Genomic DNA, 20,134 nt, shown 5'->3' on the forward strand with positions numbered 1-20,134 from the left:
CTTTTTTTCAGTGCAGGGCTGCTAAATCACACACAATCCACAACAATATAAAAACCACCGGGACTGGAAATATAAAAATATGTTTCCACTAAAGTTATCAGACATAATAATATATAAAATGCACATTAAACATTCTGTAACTAAGTTTCTACTACTTAAAAAAATAAACAAATACTCTGAAAACAGATATCAATGGGAGAGAAAATCCTGCTGGATATGTACAGGGAGTGCAGAATTATTAGGTAAGTTGTATTTTTGAGGAATAATTTTATTATTGAACAACAACCATGTTCTCAATGAACCCAGAAAACTCATTAATACCAAAGCTAAATGTTTTTGGAAGTAGTTTTTAGTTTGTTTTTAGTTTTAGCTATTTTAGGGAGATATCTGTGTGTGCAGGTGACTATTACTGTGCATAATTATTAGGCAACTTAACAAAAAACAAATATATACCCATTTCAATTATTTATTTTTACCAGTGACACCAATATAACATCTCCACATTCACAAATATACATTTCTGACATTCAAAAACAAAACAAAAACAAATCAGTGACCAATATAGCCACCTTTCTTTGCAAGGACACTCAAAAGCCTGCCATCCATGGATTCTGTCAGTGTTTTGATCTGTTCACCATCAACATTGCGTGCAGCAGCAACCACAGCCTCCCAGACACTGTTCAGAGAGGTGTACTGTTTTCCCTCCTTGTAAATCTCACATTTGATGATGGACCACAGGTTCTCAATGGGGTTCAGATCAGGTGAACAAGGAGGCCATGTCATTAGTTTTTCTTCTTTTATACCCTTTCTTGCCAGCCACGCTGTGGAGTACTTGGACGTGTGTGATGGAGCATTGTCCTGCATGAAAATCATGTTTTTCTTGAAGGATGCAGACTTCTTCCTGTACCACTGCTTGAAGAAGGTGTCTTCCAGAAACTGGCAGTAGGACTGGGAGTTGAGCTCGACTCCATCCTCAACCCGAAAAGGCCCCACAAGCTCATCTTTGATGATACCAGCCCAAACCAGTACTCCACCTCCACCTTGCTGGCGTCTGAGTTGGACTGGAGCTCTCTGCCCTTTACCAATCCAGCCACGGGCCCATCCATCTGGCCCATCAAGACTCACTCGCATTTCATCAGTCCATAAAACCTTAGAAAAACCAGTCTTGAGATATTTCTTGGCTCAGTCTTGACGTTTCAGCTTGTGTGTCTTGTTCAGTGGTGGTCGTCTTTCAGCCTTTCTTACCTTGGCCATGTCTCTGAGTATTGCACACCTTGTGCTTTTGGGCACTCCAGTGATGTTGCAGCTCTGAAATATGGCCAAACTGGTGGCAAGTGGCATCTTGGCAGCTGCACGCTTGACTTTTCTCAGTTCATGGGCAGTTATTTGGCGCCTTGGTTTTTCCACACGCTTCTTGCGACCCTGTTGACTATTTTGAATGAAATGCTTGATTGTTCGATGATCACGCTTCAGAAGCTTTGCAATTTTGAGACTGCTGCATCCCTCTGCAAGATATCTCACTATTTTTGACTTTTCTGAGCCTGTCAAGTCCTTCTTTTGACCCATTTTGCCAAAGGAAAGAACGTTGCCTAATAATTATGCACACCTGATATAGGGTGTTGATGTCATTAGACCACACCCCTTCTCATTACAGAGATGCACATCACCTGATATGCTTAATTGGTAGTAGGCTTTCGAGCCTATACAGCTTGGAGTAAGACAACTTGCAAGAAGAGGATGATGTGGACAAAATACTCATTTGCCTAATAATTCTGCACTCCCTGTATGTACTGGTATGACTGGGTAATGTGTTAAGACATTTTAAGGAAATGAAAATGATCATCCTACAGTGGCTAAGTTAAAAGATAGCTTGAAAACCAAAGTGAAAAAAAAAGATGTACCAGGCTTTTTTTATGCCAAAGTTTCAGCAGCAATCAAAAATGGTTTACAGTTTGTTTGTCGTCTAGATGTTTATTTGCATGTCTGACACTCCTGGATGGTCTGAGGTGCAACCTGTTGGGGTCAGACAGACGGAAACATAAAGTTGATGCTACACTGATCACTGATTAAAATGTGTTCTTTAATTTTTTTTGACCAGTGTTTATTCCCTAACACCACTGTATATGTCTGTATAAGTTTTGGAGGAGAGGGTCTTATTGCTTTGTATTCTGAACATGACAAGATTCAACCATATCAGTGTGCACTTTTACTCGGGCTATACTCAATGTTTAGAGGTAAATGTGAATATCGGTACACTGCTCACAGTTCAAATAAAAACACGTTGATGTTATGCAGGTATAATGTGCAGTCTGCTCAAAACTATTAAATATTTCACGATGCTAACACTTCTAACAAGAACTGAAGACAAAGTACACCTGAGGTTGATATACCCTAGTAGTTATCAAGAGGGCGACGTGAATGTGTATGTCCTAATAATTCCATGAAATCGTTGTGGAGAACACAAAAATAGTTAAAAAAGAGTTAAAAAGAGCCAAAAATAAACAGAATTAAAATGTTGCACCACCCACTCGCACAGACATGTTTGTGGATTAGTGCAGGCAGGAGTACGGTAAGGGTCAGTTCCTTCCCCTGAGTCAGATAGACAGATAATAGAGCAAAGGAGAGGAGGAACATGGAAGAACAGATAAAAGGGATAAAACAGACAACAGAGAAAAGAACAGGTCAGGTATAATGGAATAATACACACTTAGCCAGAACAACAGGAGTCAATTTAGTTATCTATAGTCCCAGGGGCAGTGGGGGTTCAACAGTGTGAGTCAAGTCTCCTCTGGGTTACTCTATTTTGTTGAAGCACAATAGTGTAATTACAAAAATACAAAAGCAAAATAAATTCATGTTTTGATATTTTTTTAACTATATGGAGTAACTGAAATATAGGTGACAAGGTAATTATAGAAGTGCAGGACATGATTTCAGCATCCACCACTTCCAGTTACTTTTAAATTGACTAAATGAGAATAATACAGGACGCATTTAATGAAAAATATTTTCGTTTCAAACTGCGGTGGCCCTCTGTATCATTACAAGTCCTAATGTGAGGTTATGGGTTGGAAAAGCATTTAGAATATATAGATTCCTTAAGTCACCATCAACACACAAGTCAGGATTTTTATTAAACAACACAATTTATTTTTGATGATCTATCTTTTGTTTTACTAGAAACTCTTACCTATTCATCACCCCTTACCTCTGGTGCTCCTCCACCAATGTCACTGGAGTAGAGCACTGTCAGTATTACAGTAGTGACTAACAGCATTGTACGACAGCATGACTGTCGGGTGGCAGGGGTTTATTTTGAAAAGTGAAAAAAATTACCGTCTTCCGTTCTTCTTCCGCATTTCGCCGGCCGGCCTGACGTCATCTCCTACCACTTCACAGCCAATGTACAAGGCGTCGGTTTTTATTTTTAAATATCAGACTACAGAGTGAGAGTTATTAGTTTATTGTAGTTATCAGTATAATATCTTTAACGAATATTTTTTAAACGAAGCGAAACGCTCCGTGTTCATTCTCTTTGCTGTAAGCTGCAGCAAAAGTTTCATCACTTAGGGGAGGAGCCGTGTCCGTCTGTGTTCAGAGCACTGCTGTGATAAATGAAGGAATCAAAGCTTAAAGAAGAAGAAGGTGAACAAGAATTAACAGAAGACAGGGGCTGGTTAGCACGCAGGACAACATATACCGGGACTTCAGGAGGTTAAGTAAGAAGAAACATCTTAATATGCATGGAGCAGGAGGTTTATTTATATTTTGACTGTGCACGTGGATGCAAGCAATCAGGTTTCATGTTGCTATGCAAGAAGACGTCTTAGGTGGATGGAAAAAGTTGATGTATTTGTCCTACTGGTGTTTCTGTCTCTATTAAAGACCATAAAAATGACCATGCTGCTGCTGAGGCTCACCCTGTGTTCAAAGATCCCCCCGGATTCACCAAGACACTTAAGCCAGCTGCTCTCCAGAAAACTGACACAAGGCAAGTAATCCAGTGCTTTATGTGCCTTAACCAAATTTCCCCTTGTGGGACAGTTAAAGGAATAGATTATTCTATGTGTTAAGATAATATTGTGGCAGTCTGGGCTGTATCAAAAAAGTTATTTCTGGTATTTGCCCCCCAAAAAAACCAAAACAAATTTAAACTTGTGTCTTGATGGCCTGTAATCTGTCAAACATATGTGAAACATATTTATCTCTAATGAATGATGAAAAGCATTTTGAGCCAGAAAGAACATTTTTGTCTCAATATAGAAGCCTCAAATGGTTTTTGGCAAAGTCACTTTTATATATCCTTTATTTTTGGAGGGTAAAATGTGTAAATTGACATATAAAATGTATTTTTTCAATGGAAATCCATCCATGAAAACAGGGCAAATGACATCAGATATACCATCACAGTGCTATAAAGATATTTTAAGTGACCAAAAAGGACTGTATTGATTATAATGTAGGTACAATAACACAGAGTCATGGAAAAAAAACTTGTATAACAAATAGTTTTCCTCGTTTTATTTATAACCCCTCTGTAAAACCTGTTGACTGTCTGTTTACCAATATAAGCAAAGCTGTTACACATAGAAAACACACAGAAACATTAAAAATCTCTTTTTGGCAGTCGAACACCAGCAAGTAAATGTAATATGTCAATTGCTTTATTAATCCCAGGACAGAAACTTTTTGATATGTGGTAAATCACTTCAAAATAATAATTCTTCATGCAAATCTTTTTTCCCAGAGGACTGTCTAAGAATTGGTTATGAAAACAGACATTTTAAAGACAATAACTATATATTGTGACTGTTGTTTCGGTTAATCATCACACATATAGACCAGCGATTGATCCAGAATTAAACAAATAATCACAAATGAAATGATAATTAAAGTGATCTTAGCAAGCTAAAAAGTTTTTATAGTGTATTGGTCACATGCTCAAACATTAAACGATTTGATTTTGTAGGTCAGGGCAGTTTCTGACCTGCTCTACTCTGTAAAAGATGTCACCGACTGCTCTCTTTCTCCTTGTTTTTTTCCCCCTCCTTTTTCTTTCTTTTCTTTTTTTTTTTTGGTGCGCTCTCTCTGTCCACAGAGATGTGTAATGTCAGCACAGGCTTTCTCTGAGTGTCCTGCTGATGTGGCAGTTTGCAGGCTGTGATTATCTGTTTCCCAGGTTGCAAATGGATGTGTGGAAGGGCCTCACACTGTTTGCTTCATTCATGTAATCAATGAAACGGAAACCCAGCAAAAAAAAAATAAAATGGTTGTTTGAAGTGGTCAGTTAAAGGAAAAATATTTACCCAGATAGTGTTACATCAGCAAATGTGGAAGGGAGACATTTTTAAACTACAATAAGTAAAGAGATGTACACTCACTTGCCACATATTTGTTACACCGTGCTTGTACTGAGTTGGACTCCTTACCTTCAGATCTGCCTTAATTCTTTGTGGCATAGATAGCATCATGCAATTGCTGCAGATTTGTCCGCTCCACATTCATGATGCCCTTCTGCATGCCTTGGTTGTGACAAATATTTATTTGTATTACTGTTGCCTTCCTTTCAGCTCAAAACTGTCTGGATATTCTGCTCTGATCTCTGACATTAACAGGGGATTTTTTTTCCCAGGGAACTCGCCACTCACCGGATATTTTCTCTTTTTCTGACCATTCTCTGTCAACTAGATCAGCAGTTTTTGAAATACCCAAACCAGCTCATCCATCGCCAACAACTATGCAACATTGAAAGCCACTTAAATCACCTAATATTCACTTTAAACTCCAGCAGGTCATCATGACCATGTCTACATGCCTAAATGCATTTAGTTGCTGCCATGTGACTGGCTGATTAGGTAACTGCATTTTGCTAGCTGTACCTCGCAAAGTGAATGCTGAGTGAATGTAATCAGGCATTATGAGATCATCTTAGTATTTAGTCTAGTGGGCAGCATCATGAACATTATGTTAGCAGCTGGCTCTTATTAAGCACAGTACTGAAAAGTTAAGTGTGATTAATAAGCAGAAAAATATCTTCCAGGTGGCCAGGGCAGGGCTCATAGCAGCTCCTTCGCACACCGCAGTGAGCTGCGTCAGGCCAAGAGGATCGTAGTTAAGCTCGGCAGTGCCGTCGTTACACGTGGAGATGAGTGTGGCTTGGCTCTTGGGAGGCTGGCCTCGATTGTGGAGCAGGTGAAAAAACAAATAAAATGATGCACTCTATACATTTTACAGATTATTGTGTAGAAAATTCTTGACACGGGGGTAAAAATCAGGTAACACAAGCTTTGACCTAACTGTTTTAAAATTCAGTGACGTGGAAACCAATCTGTGGGTTTTCATGATGTTTCCCATCTACTGATGATGTTTTAATGTCCCTTTTTCCTTTGATTCAACTCATTTTCTATCTCTCTGTAGACACATGTACTGTAGTACTTGCTACAGATATTACAAAATGGACATTTATCACCAAGTTACAGAATGTATGGGTTCATAATTGGTTAAAACTGAGCTTTAAATCAAAATCATTAGTGAGCCTGAAGAGGAAGAAAATAGCCCCAGCAGTGAAACTAAATGGGTCCGTTGTTGCGCAGGTGGCTATGTTGCAGAATCAAGGCAGGGAGATGATGATTGTCACCAGTGGAGCTGTGGCCTTCGGCAAGCAAAGACTGAGACATGAGATCCTGCTGTCCCAGAGTGTTCGGCAGGCGCTCCACTCTGGACACAGTCAACTCAATGACATGGTGAGAAAAGATGGGAACTTAGGGTATCTCAGAAAATAAAGATGCTGATGTTAGCTGAAAACTTTGCCACTTTGCTGACAAGGTAAGTCAAATCTTCACCAAATGCTTTAGATTTTCTTCAGTGTGAAAATACAATGAAATATCATCCCAATATAATCCCACAATAATTTCTATTATTTTGAAGCTCATTGTTTACAGTTAATTAAAACTTTGTTTATGCTATGGTGCTTTATCAGACAGTTCACTTGAACAAACACGTGCACTTCAGTGCAAATACTATCATATGTTGCACTAGCTTACATTTATTCTTCTTTGTGTATAGAGTGTGTAGGTCACACTTTTCTGTCTAGCTTATAAATTGCACTTGGTCGGTGTGGTGTAATTTGTCTTTGTGTTTGTTTGTGTTTCAGTCTTTGCCGGTGCTGGAGGCCCGAGCCTGTGCTGCAGCTGGACAGAGCGGTCTGATGGCCCTGTATGAAGCCATGTTCACCCAGTACAGCACTTGTACAGCACAGGTGCTTTGCAAAATTCTTGCTTAATTAATTACTACTGCTTAAATTTTCCCCTCACTACATTTTCTGATTTTGTGCCGTCAGGTCCTGGTGACAAATCTGGATTTCCACGATGACCAAAAGAGGCAGAACCTGAACAGCACACTGCGGGAGCTGCTGCACATGAACATCGTGCCAATCATCAACACCAATGATGCTGTGGTGCCCCCTCCGGAGCCCAACAGCGACCTGCAGGGGGTAAATGTGGGTACAGGCAGCATGGGGGCACCGCTGGTTGTAGTGATGGTGGCAGCAGGGGTGGCAGACGGTGTTTATGATTTATTTTTATTTTTTTAACATCCACTATTCATTAACTACAACATTTTCTATCTTACACACACGCACGCACGCTGAAACACCTCTGCCACCCCCACCTTACCTTGTCAGCTCTGCAATCAACCATAAAGGCATGTGTATGCAGGGAGGGGATAGACAGCAGTGCATGTGATCACCGGGCATCCTGTGAGGATAACTTACCTCTTTTTATCAGATTATTTAGCTTCACTTTCTACTGCGTTGTATTTGTATTATTAATATTACTAATTATTGACTTAGGCAGCTAGAAGACTACTACTTATAAGTCAGTGGTATAACTTTAGGTTTTCTTTAATTAACAGAAAACAGTTGTTTTCGGGAAAAAAAACTTTCTAGCAAAATCGATATTTTAATAAAAATAACTACCTATTTTATGTAATTTATCTGCTAAAATTTATGCCGTGGTGAGAAATCTACACTGTATGTATGTCACAACTACAAATCTTACATTGTAACCTGGCGTGCACCTCCCTAGTAATCACAATGTTTGGCCTGTTCAGTGCTTCTTTTCGTTACATTTTCGCTGCAGTTTTTGAATTTATCAGTGAGAAAATAACAATCATTACCTCAGTGTAAGGAATAATAATCTTAGCATCAATGTAAGGACACTAATTTTCTGGTGGGAGATTTCCAAAATCTCTACAAAGATTCATCTCCAATGTCTAAATCAGCTATTAGAGTGGCCACACCTACTTTTGTATCGTTTAACTTTAGGTTGTCCTGAAAGGAGTCAGTGTTAACTTCACAGTTCTGTCCAAATGCAGTCACATCTGATGGGGAAAAAAACAACAAAAAAGGCCAAACCTCAAGCATCAAAAAGCTCTTCACAAGCTTATCTCTGAGTTGATCAGCTCTGTTTAACATTTTCCAGATGTTGCTGCCAACAGTGTTGCAGAGTCATATGTATTAACATATTTGTGTTTCAGTTTATCTGCTTAGTTCTGTCTTTAAAAAATAAGCTCATGGGTTACTCTCTGCTGCCGCTTTTCTGCCTTCAGGAGCTTACATGAGCAATTTTCTGTTTCTGCAGGTGATCAGCATTAAGGACAACGACAGCCTGGCAGCACGGCTAGCTGTAGAGATGAAGGCTGACCTGCTCATCGCACTCTCTGATGTGGAGGGTATGTGTGTCACTGCAACAACACTCTGGGTCAGCTGTTAGGTAACAACACCATCTGTCTGGTCACTTTGCTGACGGGGGGAAAAAACATCCCTCTCAGGGTCAATGGAGAGCCATATGAGAAAGACAAACACACACCTTCTGCCTTCGTGTTTGAAACTAATGCTGATGGAGCTGACACATGGCGTCCATGCACACACAGAATCACGGCTGCAGTCATTCAGCATCATCTGGATGGCTTTTAGAATATTAAATAAAACAAAACTTCAGCAGAGAAGAGTGATCATAGTAAATTATCATATGATTATGCACAATAAAAGGGTACTATCCAGGATTTTCCTTTTAAAGAGGTTGACTTATGCAAAAATAGTACCTTTCAATCATCACATAGGGCTTTCTTATCAACAGAGATCTTGCAGTTTCTTTCTATATCTGTATTATTATGTGTTTGGGATGTTTCTGAGGATATAACCTTTGCTTTGTTGTTGCTAACTAAACTATATTCACCAGCTTTGTTTATGGCTTTAGTAACATTAGCAATAAAATGGATGTGGGAACAATTTAGGCTGATGTGTAAATGCTGGTTATTTTCATCTCAAACAAATAAGTCATATGCGTAATGGTCATATTGTAGGACTATACAACAGCCCCCCTGGAACAGATGATGCCAAGCTCATTGACATCTTCTACCCTGGAGACCAGCAGTCCATCACCTATGGTACAAAGTCTAGAGTTGGGATCGGAGGCATGGAGGCCAAGGTTGGTGAAGTTGCCCATCAAGTCATTACAATAAGGAAAAGTTCAGGTTTTTCCTGTACATTTCTTTTTTTTTTGCATCAGTTTTCTACAGAAAATTCTTTTACATAAACCTAAATGAGAAATACAAGCGACCAACAAAACTCAGGGCAGATATCACAGACTGGGGGAAAAATCCTTAAAGTATGAGCGGTGATATATAAAATAAGATGAACAACAAGAGGTCAGATTGTGCTTGTTATTACATGTAACGTGTTGGGATGACCCAACTCTCAGATGGTGTCTTCCAATATGATAATGTTTGCATGTCATATTGGACACGATAAAAGATTGTACGTTTGATTGGACTGAGTATTAAAATTAAGTAAATCTTATACAATTTTTTTTTTAAATCTCTGCTTGGCTGCAGGTCAAAGCTGCCCTTTGGGCCTTGCACGGTGGCACCTCAGTGGTTATTGCAAATGGCACCAACCCCAAAGTAACAGGCCATGTCATCACTGACATTGTGGAAGGCAAGAAAGTAGGAACCTTCTTCTCTGAATTTAAACCTGCCGGTGAGTTTACCTGAGCTGAATAAAACATTTTTATTGCTGTAAAACTGCATCTGCAGGCTCTGATGTTTAATTCTGTCCTGACTCTCCTTCAGGCCCATCTGTGGAGGAACAGACAGAAATGGCGCGCCGTTCTGGAAGAGCCCTTGCATCTCTGCATCCAGACCAGGTGACACATGTTTTTAGATAAAGGACTCGGGCAATATCTTTTATAAACATTTAAAAATGTAAACAGCTCTTTGGGTGCTTTATCACTTAAAGAGAAAAACTGAATTATTTTGTTTACTTGTCAGAGGAGTGAGATCATCTGCCATCTAGCAGATCTGCTGACTGAAAGGAAGGAAGAGATTTTGGCTGCAAACAAGATGGATATGGACCTGGCTGTCAGTGCAGGTAACAGGACACCACATCAAGTCTGTCTGGTTTTTGAAATATAAACTAGACTTGCAGAGACATTTTCTTTGTTTGATGTTTTATGTTGGTATTGTAGTGCTAGTGCTTTCACATTCTCTTAAAAAAATAAGGATAATAAATTCATGTGCCATGTATGTAACTGATTTCCAGACTTCAGCAGCTTTTGCATGTATGTTGCTACAATAACTTCAACATTGAACCTAAGGGATAACATTCTCATGTGTTGCCACCAGAGGGCGACTTTCCCTTTCTCTACATATGAGTTTTATACCTCACTACCTGCTATCAAAGTGTAACTCTGCTATGCCTTCTTTCTGTAGGCCATTTGCCTCCAGCCATGCTGAAGCGTCTCAGTCTGTCACCGGCCAAACTTAACAGCTTGGCAGTAGGTCTCCGCCAGATAGCCACGGCCGCCCAGGACAGTGTGGGTCGAGTGCTGCGCAGGACCAGAGTGGCTCATAATTTAGAGCTGGAGCAGATTACTGTACCCATCGGGTTGCTTCTGGTCATATTTGAGGCCCGACCCGACTGCTTGCCGCAGGTATTGCTGCAGAAGAACTTAAATCTTAACAAAAACATATAAAACACTTGAACATTGTTGACAAAAATTACATATGGGACAATATCAAGACAAGGCTGATATTTGACCTCTTAATGTCCTTGTATTTCATCACACACATGTATTAGACTGGGATAAAACTAAAATGTTAGAGGTAGGCGCGGAGGGCTACGGGCTAAGCTAAAGCTAACACCACACCGGCTGCCTTTACCCAGTATTTTTCTCGCCAATGTCCGTTCTCTGGCAAACAAAATGATTGATTGATTGATTGAATCTTTATTTTGAACATGTTGAAAAAGTATAAAAAAAAAAAATAGAATTAAAAGAGACAAATGAACAAAGCAAACAAAAGGAAAACGAGCAACCACAACTCCAAATAACGTCCATGTTCAAAAAGGAGCAGGAAGAAGCATAAGCTTATTTAATCCCACCCCTTTTCCACTATCTAGTATCAATAGACTACAGAAATACCTCCTTGTAATTACATTATATGTTATGTGTAATTTTTTTTTTTTTTAAATATATACACATATATGTTTCTATCTATCCATACCTACGTATATACACACATACGCACATATACACATTTTCAATAACCCCATTAACACCTGAAGGATACACAACCTACAATTTTATATATATATATATATATATATATATATATACCCATACCAACAAACCCGTGCATGCGCACACACATGAAAATATTAGACAAGAACACCCTATCAAATCTCTACCTTTTCCCTGTACCCTGTAAAAACCATATCCTTAAACCGCTTTTTAAACTGCGCCATGCTTGGACATTGCTTCATATCTTTACTTAGTCTGTTCCACAGCTTCACTCCACACACAGAGATGCAAAAACTTTTTAATGTTGTACGGATACGAGGATGTTTTAAATTTAATTCCCCCCTCAAATTGTATCCCCGTTCCCTTTTAGAAAACATTTTTAGAATATTGTCAGGAAGCAGGTTATTTATTGCTTTATATATAATTTGTGCTGTGAGAAAATGAACCAGATCTGTGAATTTTAGAATTTTTGATTTTAAGAATAGTGGATTTGTATGATCTCTGTAACCAGTTTTATGGATTATCCTTATGGCCCTTTTTTGTAATATAAAGATTGATGATAGCGAACATTTGTAAGTATTGCCCCAAACCTCTGCACAGTAATTCAAATACGGTGCAATCAGGGAACAATAGAGAATGTGGAGTGATTTGTGGTCCAGAATGTGTCTTACTTTACTCAAGATTGAGACACTTCTTGAAATTTTGTTATGTATATGATTTATATGAGACTTCCAGTTTAATTTATCATCTATAATCACACCAAGAAACTTATGTTCAAGTACTCTTTCAATTTCCACACCATCTACATGAATCTGCACTTGTGCATTTCTAAGGGAATTCCCAAATAAGATAATTTTAGTTTTACTTAGATTTAGCGATAGTTTGTTCCTGTTAAACCATTTTTTAATTTTGCACATTTCTGAAGTAATTGTATCCAGCAGCTCCTTTAGATTCCCCCCAGAACAAAAAATATTTGTGTCATCTGCAAATAATACTAATTTTAATATATCAGATGCCTTACAAATATCATTTATATAAATAATAAATAATTTAGGACCCAGTACAGAGCCTTGTGGAACACCACAAGCAATGTCCAAGCATGATGAGGAATGGACACCCAGCTTCACAAATTGTTTCCGGTCACTTAAATAATTTTTCACCCATTGCAGTACAACCCCCCCTAATCCCATACCGTTCCAGTTTATTAATTAATATGTCATGATTGATTGTGTCGAATGCTTTCTTGAGATCCAGAAATACTCCAGCTGCATACTGTTTCTGATCTATAGCATTCGTAATCTCCTCAATTGATTCGATTAATGCCAGAGATGTTGATCTTTTTGATCTGAATCCATATTGACTGTCAGAGAGTAATTTATATTTATCTAAGAATTTGTCTAATCGTTTATTAAACAGGTTTTCTAGGATTTTGGAGAATTGTGGTAGTAAAGAAACAGGCCTGTAATTTGTGAAGTGGCGTCTATCCCCGGTTTTATACAGCGGCACAACTTTAGCTATTTTCATTTTGTTTGGCACTTTTCCCGTCTGAAATGATAAGTTGCAAATATATGTTAGAGGTCCTACAATTCCTTCAATGACCTTCTTGACGATTTTCATGTCAATATCATTACAATCAGTGGATGTTTTATATTTACACATGTGTACAATGTCAATTATTTCTTTTTCCTCCACTGATGTGAGGAACATTGAGTTAGGGTTCCTATCAATCAGGTTTTCACTACATTCTACTGATGGCAGTGACTCAGGAATTTGTTCTGCCAGTTTTGGTCCAATATTTACAAAATAATGATTAAAGCTGTTGACCTTATCAGCAGTGTTTTCCATAATATTGCCATTATCGATAAAGTATTGTGGATAACTTTGTTGTCCAGAATTATTTTTAATGATACCGTTTAAAACATCCCATATTCCTTTCATATTATGTTTATTGTTGTTCAATATTTTACTATAATACTCCTTTCTACATACACGTATAATATTGGTCAACTTATTTTTGTATTTTTTATATTTATTTTCAGCTTCTTTTGTTCTTTGTTTTAGGTATTCCCTATAGAGTGTATTTTTCTTTTTACATGCATTTTGTAAACCCTTAGTGAGCCATGGTCTATCTGAATATTTGTGCTTTCTGTTGTATTTTATTGTTGGACAGTTTTTATCGTACAACTCCATGAATATTCTTAAAAATATGCCATATGCAATATCAATATCAGCTTCTTTGTACACCTTGTCCCAGTCCTGATTTAATAGATCGTTCTTAAATGCAGTCATAGTTTCTTCTGTCCTTACACGTCTGTATCTCAGTTGTTCTTCATGCTGATTTCATGCTGGATGAGATACGGCTCTCCATCACTAACAACAGACGGATTATGGACTCAAATGTCATGTTTTTCACCGAAACATGGCTGAACAACAGCTGCCCGGACAATGCTATCGAGTTAGCAGGACGCCACACACACCGAGCCGACAGGCTAGCAGATGACTCCGGCAAGACCAGAGGTGGAGGTTTGTGCATTTATATTAACAATGCTTGGTGCATGAACTCCACTACTACTGAGAGTCACTGCTCACCTAATGCGGAGTTTTTAATGGTCAAATGCAGACCTTATTATCTCCCCAGAGAATTCACTTCGATCATACTCACTGCCGTGTATATACCCCCCGACGCTAATGCTAGGTTGGCCATGAAAGAACTTTCTGCAGCCATTAACAAACACCAGAATAAACACCCCGAGGCTGCTTTTATTGTTGCTGGCGACTTCAACCACACCAATTTAAAGACAGTCCTCCCCAGATTCCACCAACATGTCTCCTGCCACACCAGAGGAGACAAGACTTTAGACCATGTGTATTCCAACCTGGCTGGAGCCTACAAAGCCACACCCCTCCCCCACATTGGACAATCGGACCATCTCTCCCTGTTCCTCACACCTCGGTATTCACCACTCATCCAACGTGTGAAACCTGTTGTGAGGACAATTAAAGTGTGGCCAGAGGGGACAGACGCAGTGCTCCAGGACAGATTTAAAAACACAGACTGGAATATGTTCACCCACACAGACCTGGACCAGTACGCCTCATCTGTACTGGATTACATCTCCAAAACCACAGACAGTGTCACCACCCAGAAACGGATCACCATGTACCCCAACCAGAAGCCTTGGATGAACCGGGATGTTCGTCTCCTCCTGAAGGCCCGCAACACTGCCTTTAGGTCAGGAGATGCACACGCCTACAGTACAGCCAGGGCTAATCTAAAGAAGGGCATCAAAAAAGCCAAACACCATTACAAAAAGAAGGTAGAAGAACACTTCTCCAACTCCAACCCCCAACGCATGTGGCAAGGACTCCAGACCATCACAGACTACAGGACCACCAAACCCTCCCCCGCATCCTCTGATGTCTCCTTCCTCAACGAGCTCAACAACTTTTATGCTCGTTTTGAGCGAGGGAACCCCACAACCACAACCAAAGCAGACATGACGCCAGACCACCAACCTATGACTCTCTCCCCCACCGATGTAGGAGCGGTGCTGAGCAGAATCAATGTCCACAAGGCTGCAGGCCCTGATGGCATCCCCGGGCGTGTTCTCAGAGCGTGTTCTGGGGAGCTTGCAGGAGTGCTCACAGACATATTCAATCTGTCCTTGGCCCACGCTGTGGTACCGGCCTGCTTCAAATCCACCTCCATCGTCCCGATACCCAAAAACTCCAACCCATCTTGCCTCAATGATTACCGCCCAGTAGCACTCACCCCCATCATCACTAAGTGCTTAGAGCGACTGGTCCTAGCACACTTCAAATCCTGTCTCCCCCCCACCCTGGACCCCCACCAATTCGCATACCGCCGGAACAGGAGCACAGAGGATGCAGTCTCCATCGCAATGCACTCTGTCCTCTCACACCTGGACAACAACAACACCTACGCCAGAATGCTGTTTATAGACTTCAGTTCAGCATTCAATACAATCCACCCCTCACAACTCATCAGGAAACTGACAGACCTGGGTATCAGTTCCCTCATCTGCAAATGGTTACTGGACTTCCTGACCAACCGCCCCCAACATGTCCGGCTGGATAACCGCTGCTCATCTACCATCACAATGAACACCGGTGTACCACAAGGCTGTGTGATGAGCCCTTTCCTCTACTCCCTCTTCACCCACGACTGCAGACCTGCTGATGGTTCCAACACCATCATTAAGTTTGCAGATGACACCACGGTGATTGGCCTCATCAGTGACAACGATGAGGCCGCCTACAGGGAGGAGGTGGATCGTCTGGCTGAGTGGTGCGACAGAAACAACCTGCTGCTTAACACCGAGAAGACCAAGGAGCTCATCGTGGACTACAGGAGGAATGCTGACCCACATCCACCCATCCACATTAAGGGGACGGCTGTGGAGCGTGTGAGCAGCTTCAAGTTCCTGGGAGTCCACATCTCCGAGGATCTCACCTGGACGACCAACTGCTCCAAGCTGGTCAAGAAGGCTCACCAGCGCCTCTTCTTCTTGAGGACTCTGAGGAAGAACCACCTGTCCTCAGACATCCTGGTGAACTTCTATCGCTGCACCATCGAGAGCATCCTGACCAACTGTATAACAGTCTGGTACGGGAACTGCTCTGCCTCGGACCGGAAGGCGTTGCAGAGGGTCGTGAAAACTGCCCAGCGCATCGCCGGAGCACCACTTCCTGCCATAAAAGACATCTACAGGAAGCGGTGTCTGAAAAGGGCTGGGAAAATCATCAAAGACCCCAGTCACCCATCACATGGACTCTTCACCCTCCTGCCCTCTGGGAGGCGCCACAGGAGCCTCCGGACTAAGACCACCAGGTACCGGAACAGCTTCTTCCCCACAGCTGTCAGACTCCTGAACTCTGCCTCCTGACATCTGACCCACGTTAAACTCATGGACTGAACATACACACACCCACAATGGACAACTGTACCCTCAAACACAATAATAACATGGACTGAACCACCACTCACAACCACTAGCACTTTATATAGCCTCTGTAGAAGCTATCTACACCCTCACTTATCTTAACTGCACTACTGTATAGCTCTGTGTAAATAATCATTCTGTACATTCGATAATTTTTAATCCTACAACTGTTTACAACTTGCATAGTTCCCATTTCTGTATAGCTGTATATCCCAGATTCTGTAAAGTTATTTATTTCATATTCTGTATAGTTTTTCATATTTATATCCTGTTCATATCCTGTACATAGCTTGTACTCACTACAGCCTGTACATACTTATAGTTATAGAATATTCACAACATACTTCATACCGTGTACATTATAACATACCATAATAGACCCATTTCTGTAATATACTCACATATCTATATTATTGCTAATATATATTGTAATATATCTATATCACTAAAGCACTTCTGGATGGATGCAAACTGCATTTCGTTGCCCTGTACCTGTGCATGTGCAATGACAATAAAGTTGAATTCTATTCTATTCTATTCTATTAATGGATATGTGGGGAAGTTACTATGAATAGGAGATTAGCATGAATAAATAATAACACCTTGTATTTCTGCAGAACTTACCATAACACATTCTGTGCTTTATATGCTTAGCTAACTTTTTGGTTTCCATTTTTATAAATGTACTTTGTCACTTTCTCGGAACACCTGTAATAACTAGGTATCAACACTGGCAATAGCCAGTGGCAATGCCCTCCTGCTGAAAGGAGGAAAAGAGGCAGCCAACACCAACCATGTCCTCCACCAGCTCACCCAGGAAGCTCTTTCCATGCATGGAGTCAAGGAGGCTGTGCAGATGGTAAAACTGATTTCCTACATATTTATTAAAAAGCAGTGAGAACCTTGTGTCATCTTTATAGCACTTTACAGCACACTCTTCTATCTGATGTGATTCACAAACCCGTATTTCTTCCCAGGTGAGCACCCGTGAGGAAGTGGAGGATCTGTGCCGACTGGATAAGATGATAGACTTGATCGTCCCCCGAGGTTCATCCCAGCTGGTGCGGGACATTCAGCGAGCGGCCAAGGGCATTCCTGTGCTGGGTCACAGCGAGGGAATCTGTCACGTCTATGTGGACTCAGAAGCCAGCATTGACAAAGTCATAAAAATCGGTCAGTTAGAACAGTTCCCCCCCCATATAAATGCCTGTCAGTCATAACATGCCAGCGACTGACTAATGCTTTCCTCTTCTAGTGAGAGACTCCAAGTGTGACTATCCAGCTGCATGTAACGCTATGGAAACTCTGCTGATTCACCGGGACATCCTCAGGACCCCTATGTTCGACCAAATTATCGACATGCTCCGCACTGAACGGGTAAAATGCCAAATACACGCATTGATAAATTAAGGAAACCTGCGGCTGACTTTCAATGTTACTCGTTTTTAGATACATCACTAGTCATCCAACAAAATGAAAAAGTTTTTTGTCATAATATATTAAAGTTAGAAATAATTTATTTCTGTCTGATGAGACTAGGTGAAGATTCACGCAGGCCCTCGGTTTGCCTCCTACCTGACATTCAGCCCCTCAGAGGCAAAGTCTATGCGGACAGAGTATGGTGAGCTGGAGTGCTGCATGGAGGTGGTGGACAGCATGCAGGAGGCCGTAGAGCACATACATAAGTATGGCAGCTTTCACACAGACGTTATAATCACGGAAAATGGTAGGTGATGCAATATCTCGCTGTTAGTACTTTGTTCTTGCCTAGTCTCTTTCTCTCTCCCTCTTTTTAAATACATTCTACCAATTTGCTTTTTAATTCCTTTGCCTTGTAGTTTCACAATTCCTGTCACATCTTACCTCACCATGACTGAGTAGCACCTGTCAGTTTGGTCATTCTTTTTTTGTTCCGTGTCTTAATATTCATCAAGTTTTCCTTCTCTCTCTGTTGGATTCAGTCCACCTTACGTCTCACTTTCTGCCATAGCGATTAATGAACAGTGACAAGGTGTTGTCAGGATGAGTGCACATCCTCCCTTTGTGACTCTAGATTGTGGACGGAGCCCATTTAAAATGTAGAGCAGCTGATTAACAGTTTAAAAGACTTCTCATAACTTTGAAACATGCTCAGACACACTTCTGTCTTTGAAGTGAGCCGTCATGCTGTGTGTCCTTAACTCATCTTGAAAGAAGCTATCCTGTGCAGTTTCCAGTGTGTTCTCTCACTTTAAGGCTGTGGTCATTACCATGTGGACAAAACTGATGTCTCATATATTTTACAATTTTCTATTCACATGTGGACACTATTTAGTATCGTTTGAATGGTGGGAGCTTAGTTTTTCAGTAAGGCAAAGAAACTCAGGTTCACGTTCCTTTGAAAATATAAATATTAAAAATATTATGTGCTTTTATTCTGGCAGTCAGAATTAACTTTTAAAAAATAAAGCAAAGTGTTTACTGGTAAGATTTCCACCTTGAGGATGATCTCACATGCAGTAGAGGATGTGTTGCTGCCATCTAGTGACTACAGAAGGAACCTCAGTGAATTCCAGACTAATCAGTTTGTATCAAAGTCGGATATTATCAGAGAAGAAGATTGATAAAAATGGTGAATACGCTGTCTTCATTAACCTGCTTGTAGATATATTTTTGGATGGATGTGCACGGTTCACGTGAATTTCAAAGATTATGTCAGGGGACATATCTTTGTTTTCAGGAAAGCCTTAAAATCAGGGATGGGGGAACTCCAGGCCTCAAGGGCTGGTGTCCTGCAGGTTTTAGATGTGTCCTAGATCCAACACAGCTGATTTAAATGGCTAAATTACCTCCTCAACATGTCTGGAAGTTCTCCAGCGGCCTGGCAATGAAGTAATCATTTGATTCAGGTGTGCTGACACAAGGTGATATTTAAAACCTGCAGGACACCTTGAGCCCTGGAGTTCTCCACCCCTGCTTTAAATGATAGTTTTAGGTTTTATATAAGCTTTCAGTCTCATTCAGTGCATTAATGTGTCAGTTTAGCGCAGTTTCTATTCTCATTTCTTTAAATTAAGCCCCAAAAGTGTTTACAGACACAATAGCACTAATGAGATGTTTTGTTCTGTCAGAGGACACAGCAGAGAAGTTTCTTCAGCAGCTGGACAGCGCCTGTGTTTTCTGGAACGCTAGTTCACGTTTTGCAGATGGCTACCGCTTTGGACTGGGTATGTGGTGGTCTTGTGTTGACATCCTCTGTGTTGTTTTCTCTAAACCTGCCTGAATATTTTTACTCATATTTCACTGATATGTTCTCTTCATGTAGTCCTCATTATTTGCACTCTTTCTGTACTTTTCTCTAGGAGCAGAGGTAGGTATCAGCACGGCTCGTATACATGCCCGAGGCCCTGTAGGCCTGGAGGGCCTGCTCACAACCAAGTGGGTCCTGAGAGGTGATGGACACACAGTAGCCGACTTCTCGGAGCATGGTACCATGAAGTACCTGCATGAAAACCTGCCTGCTGGGCAGCCTTTAGCTGGACAGAGAGACAGCAACTAGGCCAGAGAGTCTGACAGCATTCCTTTGGCCTTATTATTATTTTCTCAAGATGA

General features: G+C 40.6%; 1 protein-coding gene across 1 annotated transcript; it reads left to right on the plus strand.

Annotated features, from left to right (window-relative positions):
• The first annotated feature begins 3,403 nt into the window (after positions 1–3,403).
• On the plus strand, positions 3,404–20,134 carry aldh18a1 (aldehyde dehydrogenase 18 family, member A1). Its single transcript, XM_085466374.1, has 18 exons — positions 3,404–3,719; positions 3,886–3,991; positions 6,041–6,192; positions 6,594–6,743; positions 7,154–7,258; positions 7,340–7,492; positions 8,640–8,730; positions 9,364–9,488; positions 9,895–10,039; positions 10,132–10,205; positions 10,330–10,429; positions 10,771–10,991; positions 17,265–17,402; positions 17,521–17,716; positions 17,799–17,920; positions 18,083–18,269; positions 19,654–19,749; positions 19,885–20,134. The coding sequence occupies exons 2-18, from the start codon at positions 3,895–3,897 to the stop codon at positions 20,079–20,081; spliced, it is 2,349 nt and encodes a 782-aa protein (XP_085322500.1). The 5' UTR covers positions 3,404–3,719; positions 3,886–3,894; the 3' UTR covers positions 20,082–20,134.

Source organism: Copadichromis virginalis, linkage group LG8 (genome assembly GCF_057382275.1).
Source record: "Copadichromis virginalis isolate Kocher_CV1m ecotype Utaka linkage group LG8, C_Virginalis_male_GT1.1, whole genome shotgun sequence".
Taxonomy (NCBI): domain Eukaryota; kingdom Metazoa; phylum Chordata; class Actinopteri; order Cichliformes; family Cichlidae; genus Copadichromis; species Copadichromis virginalis.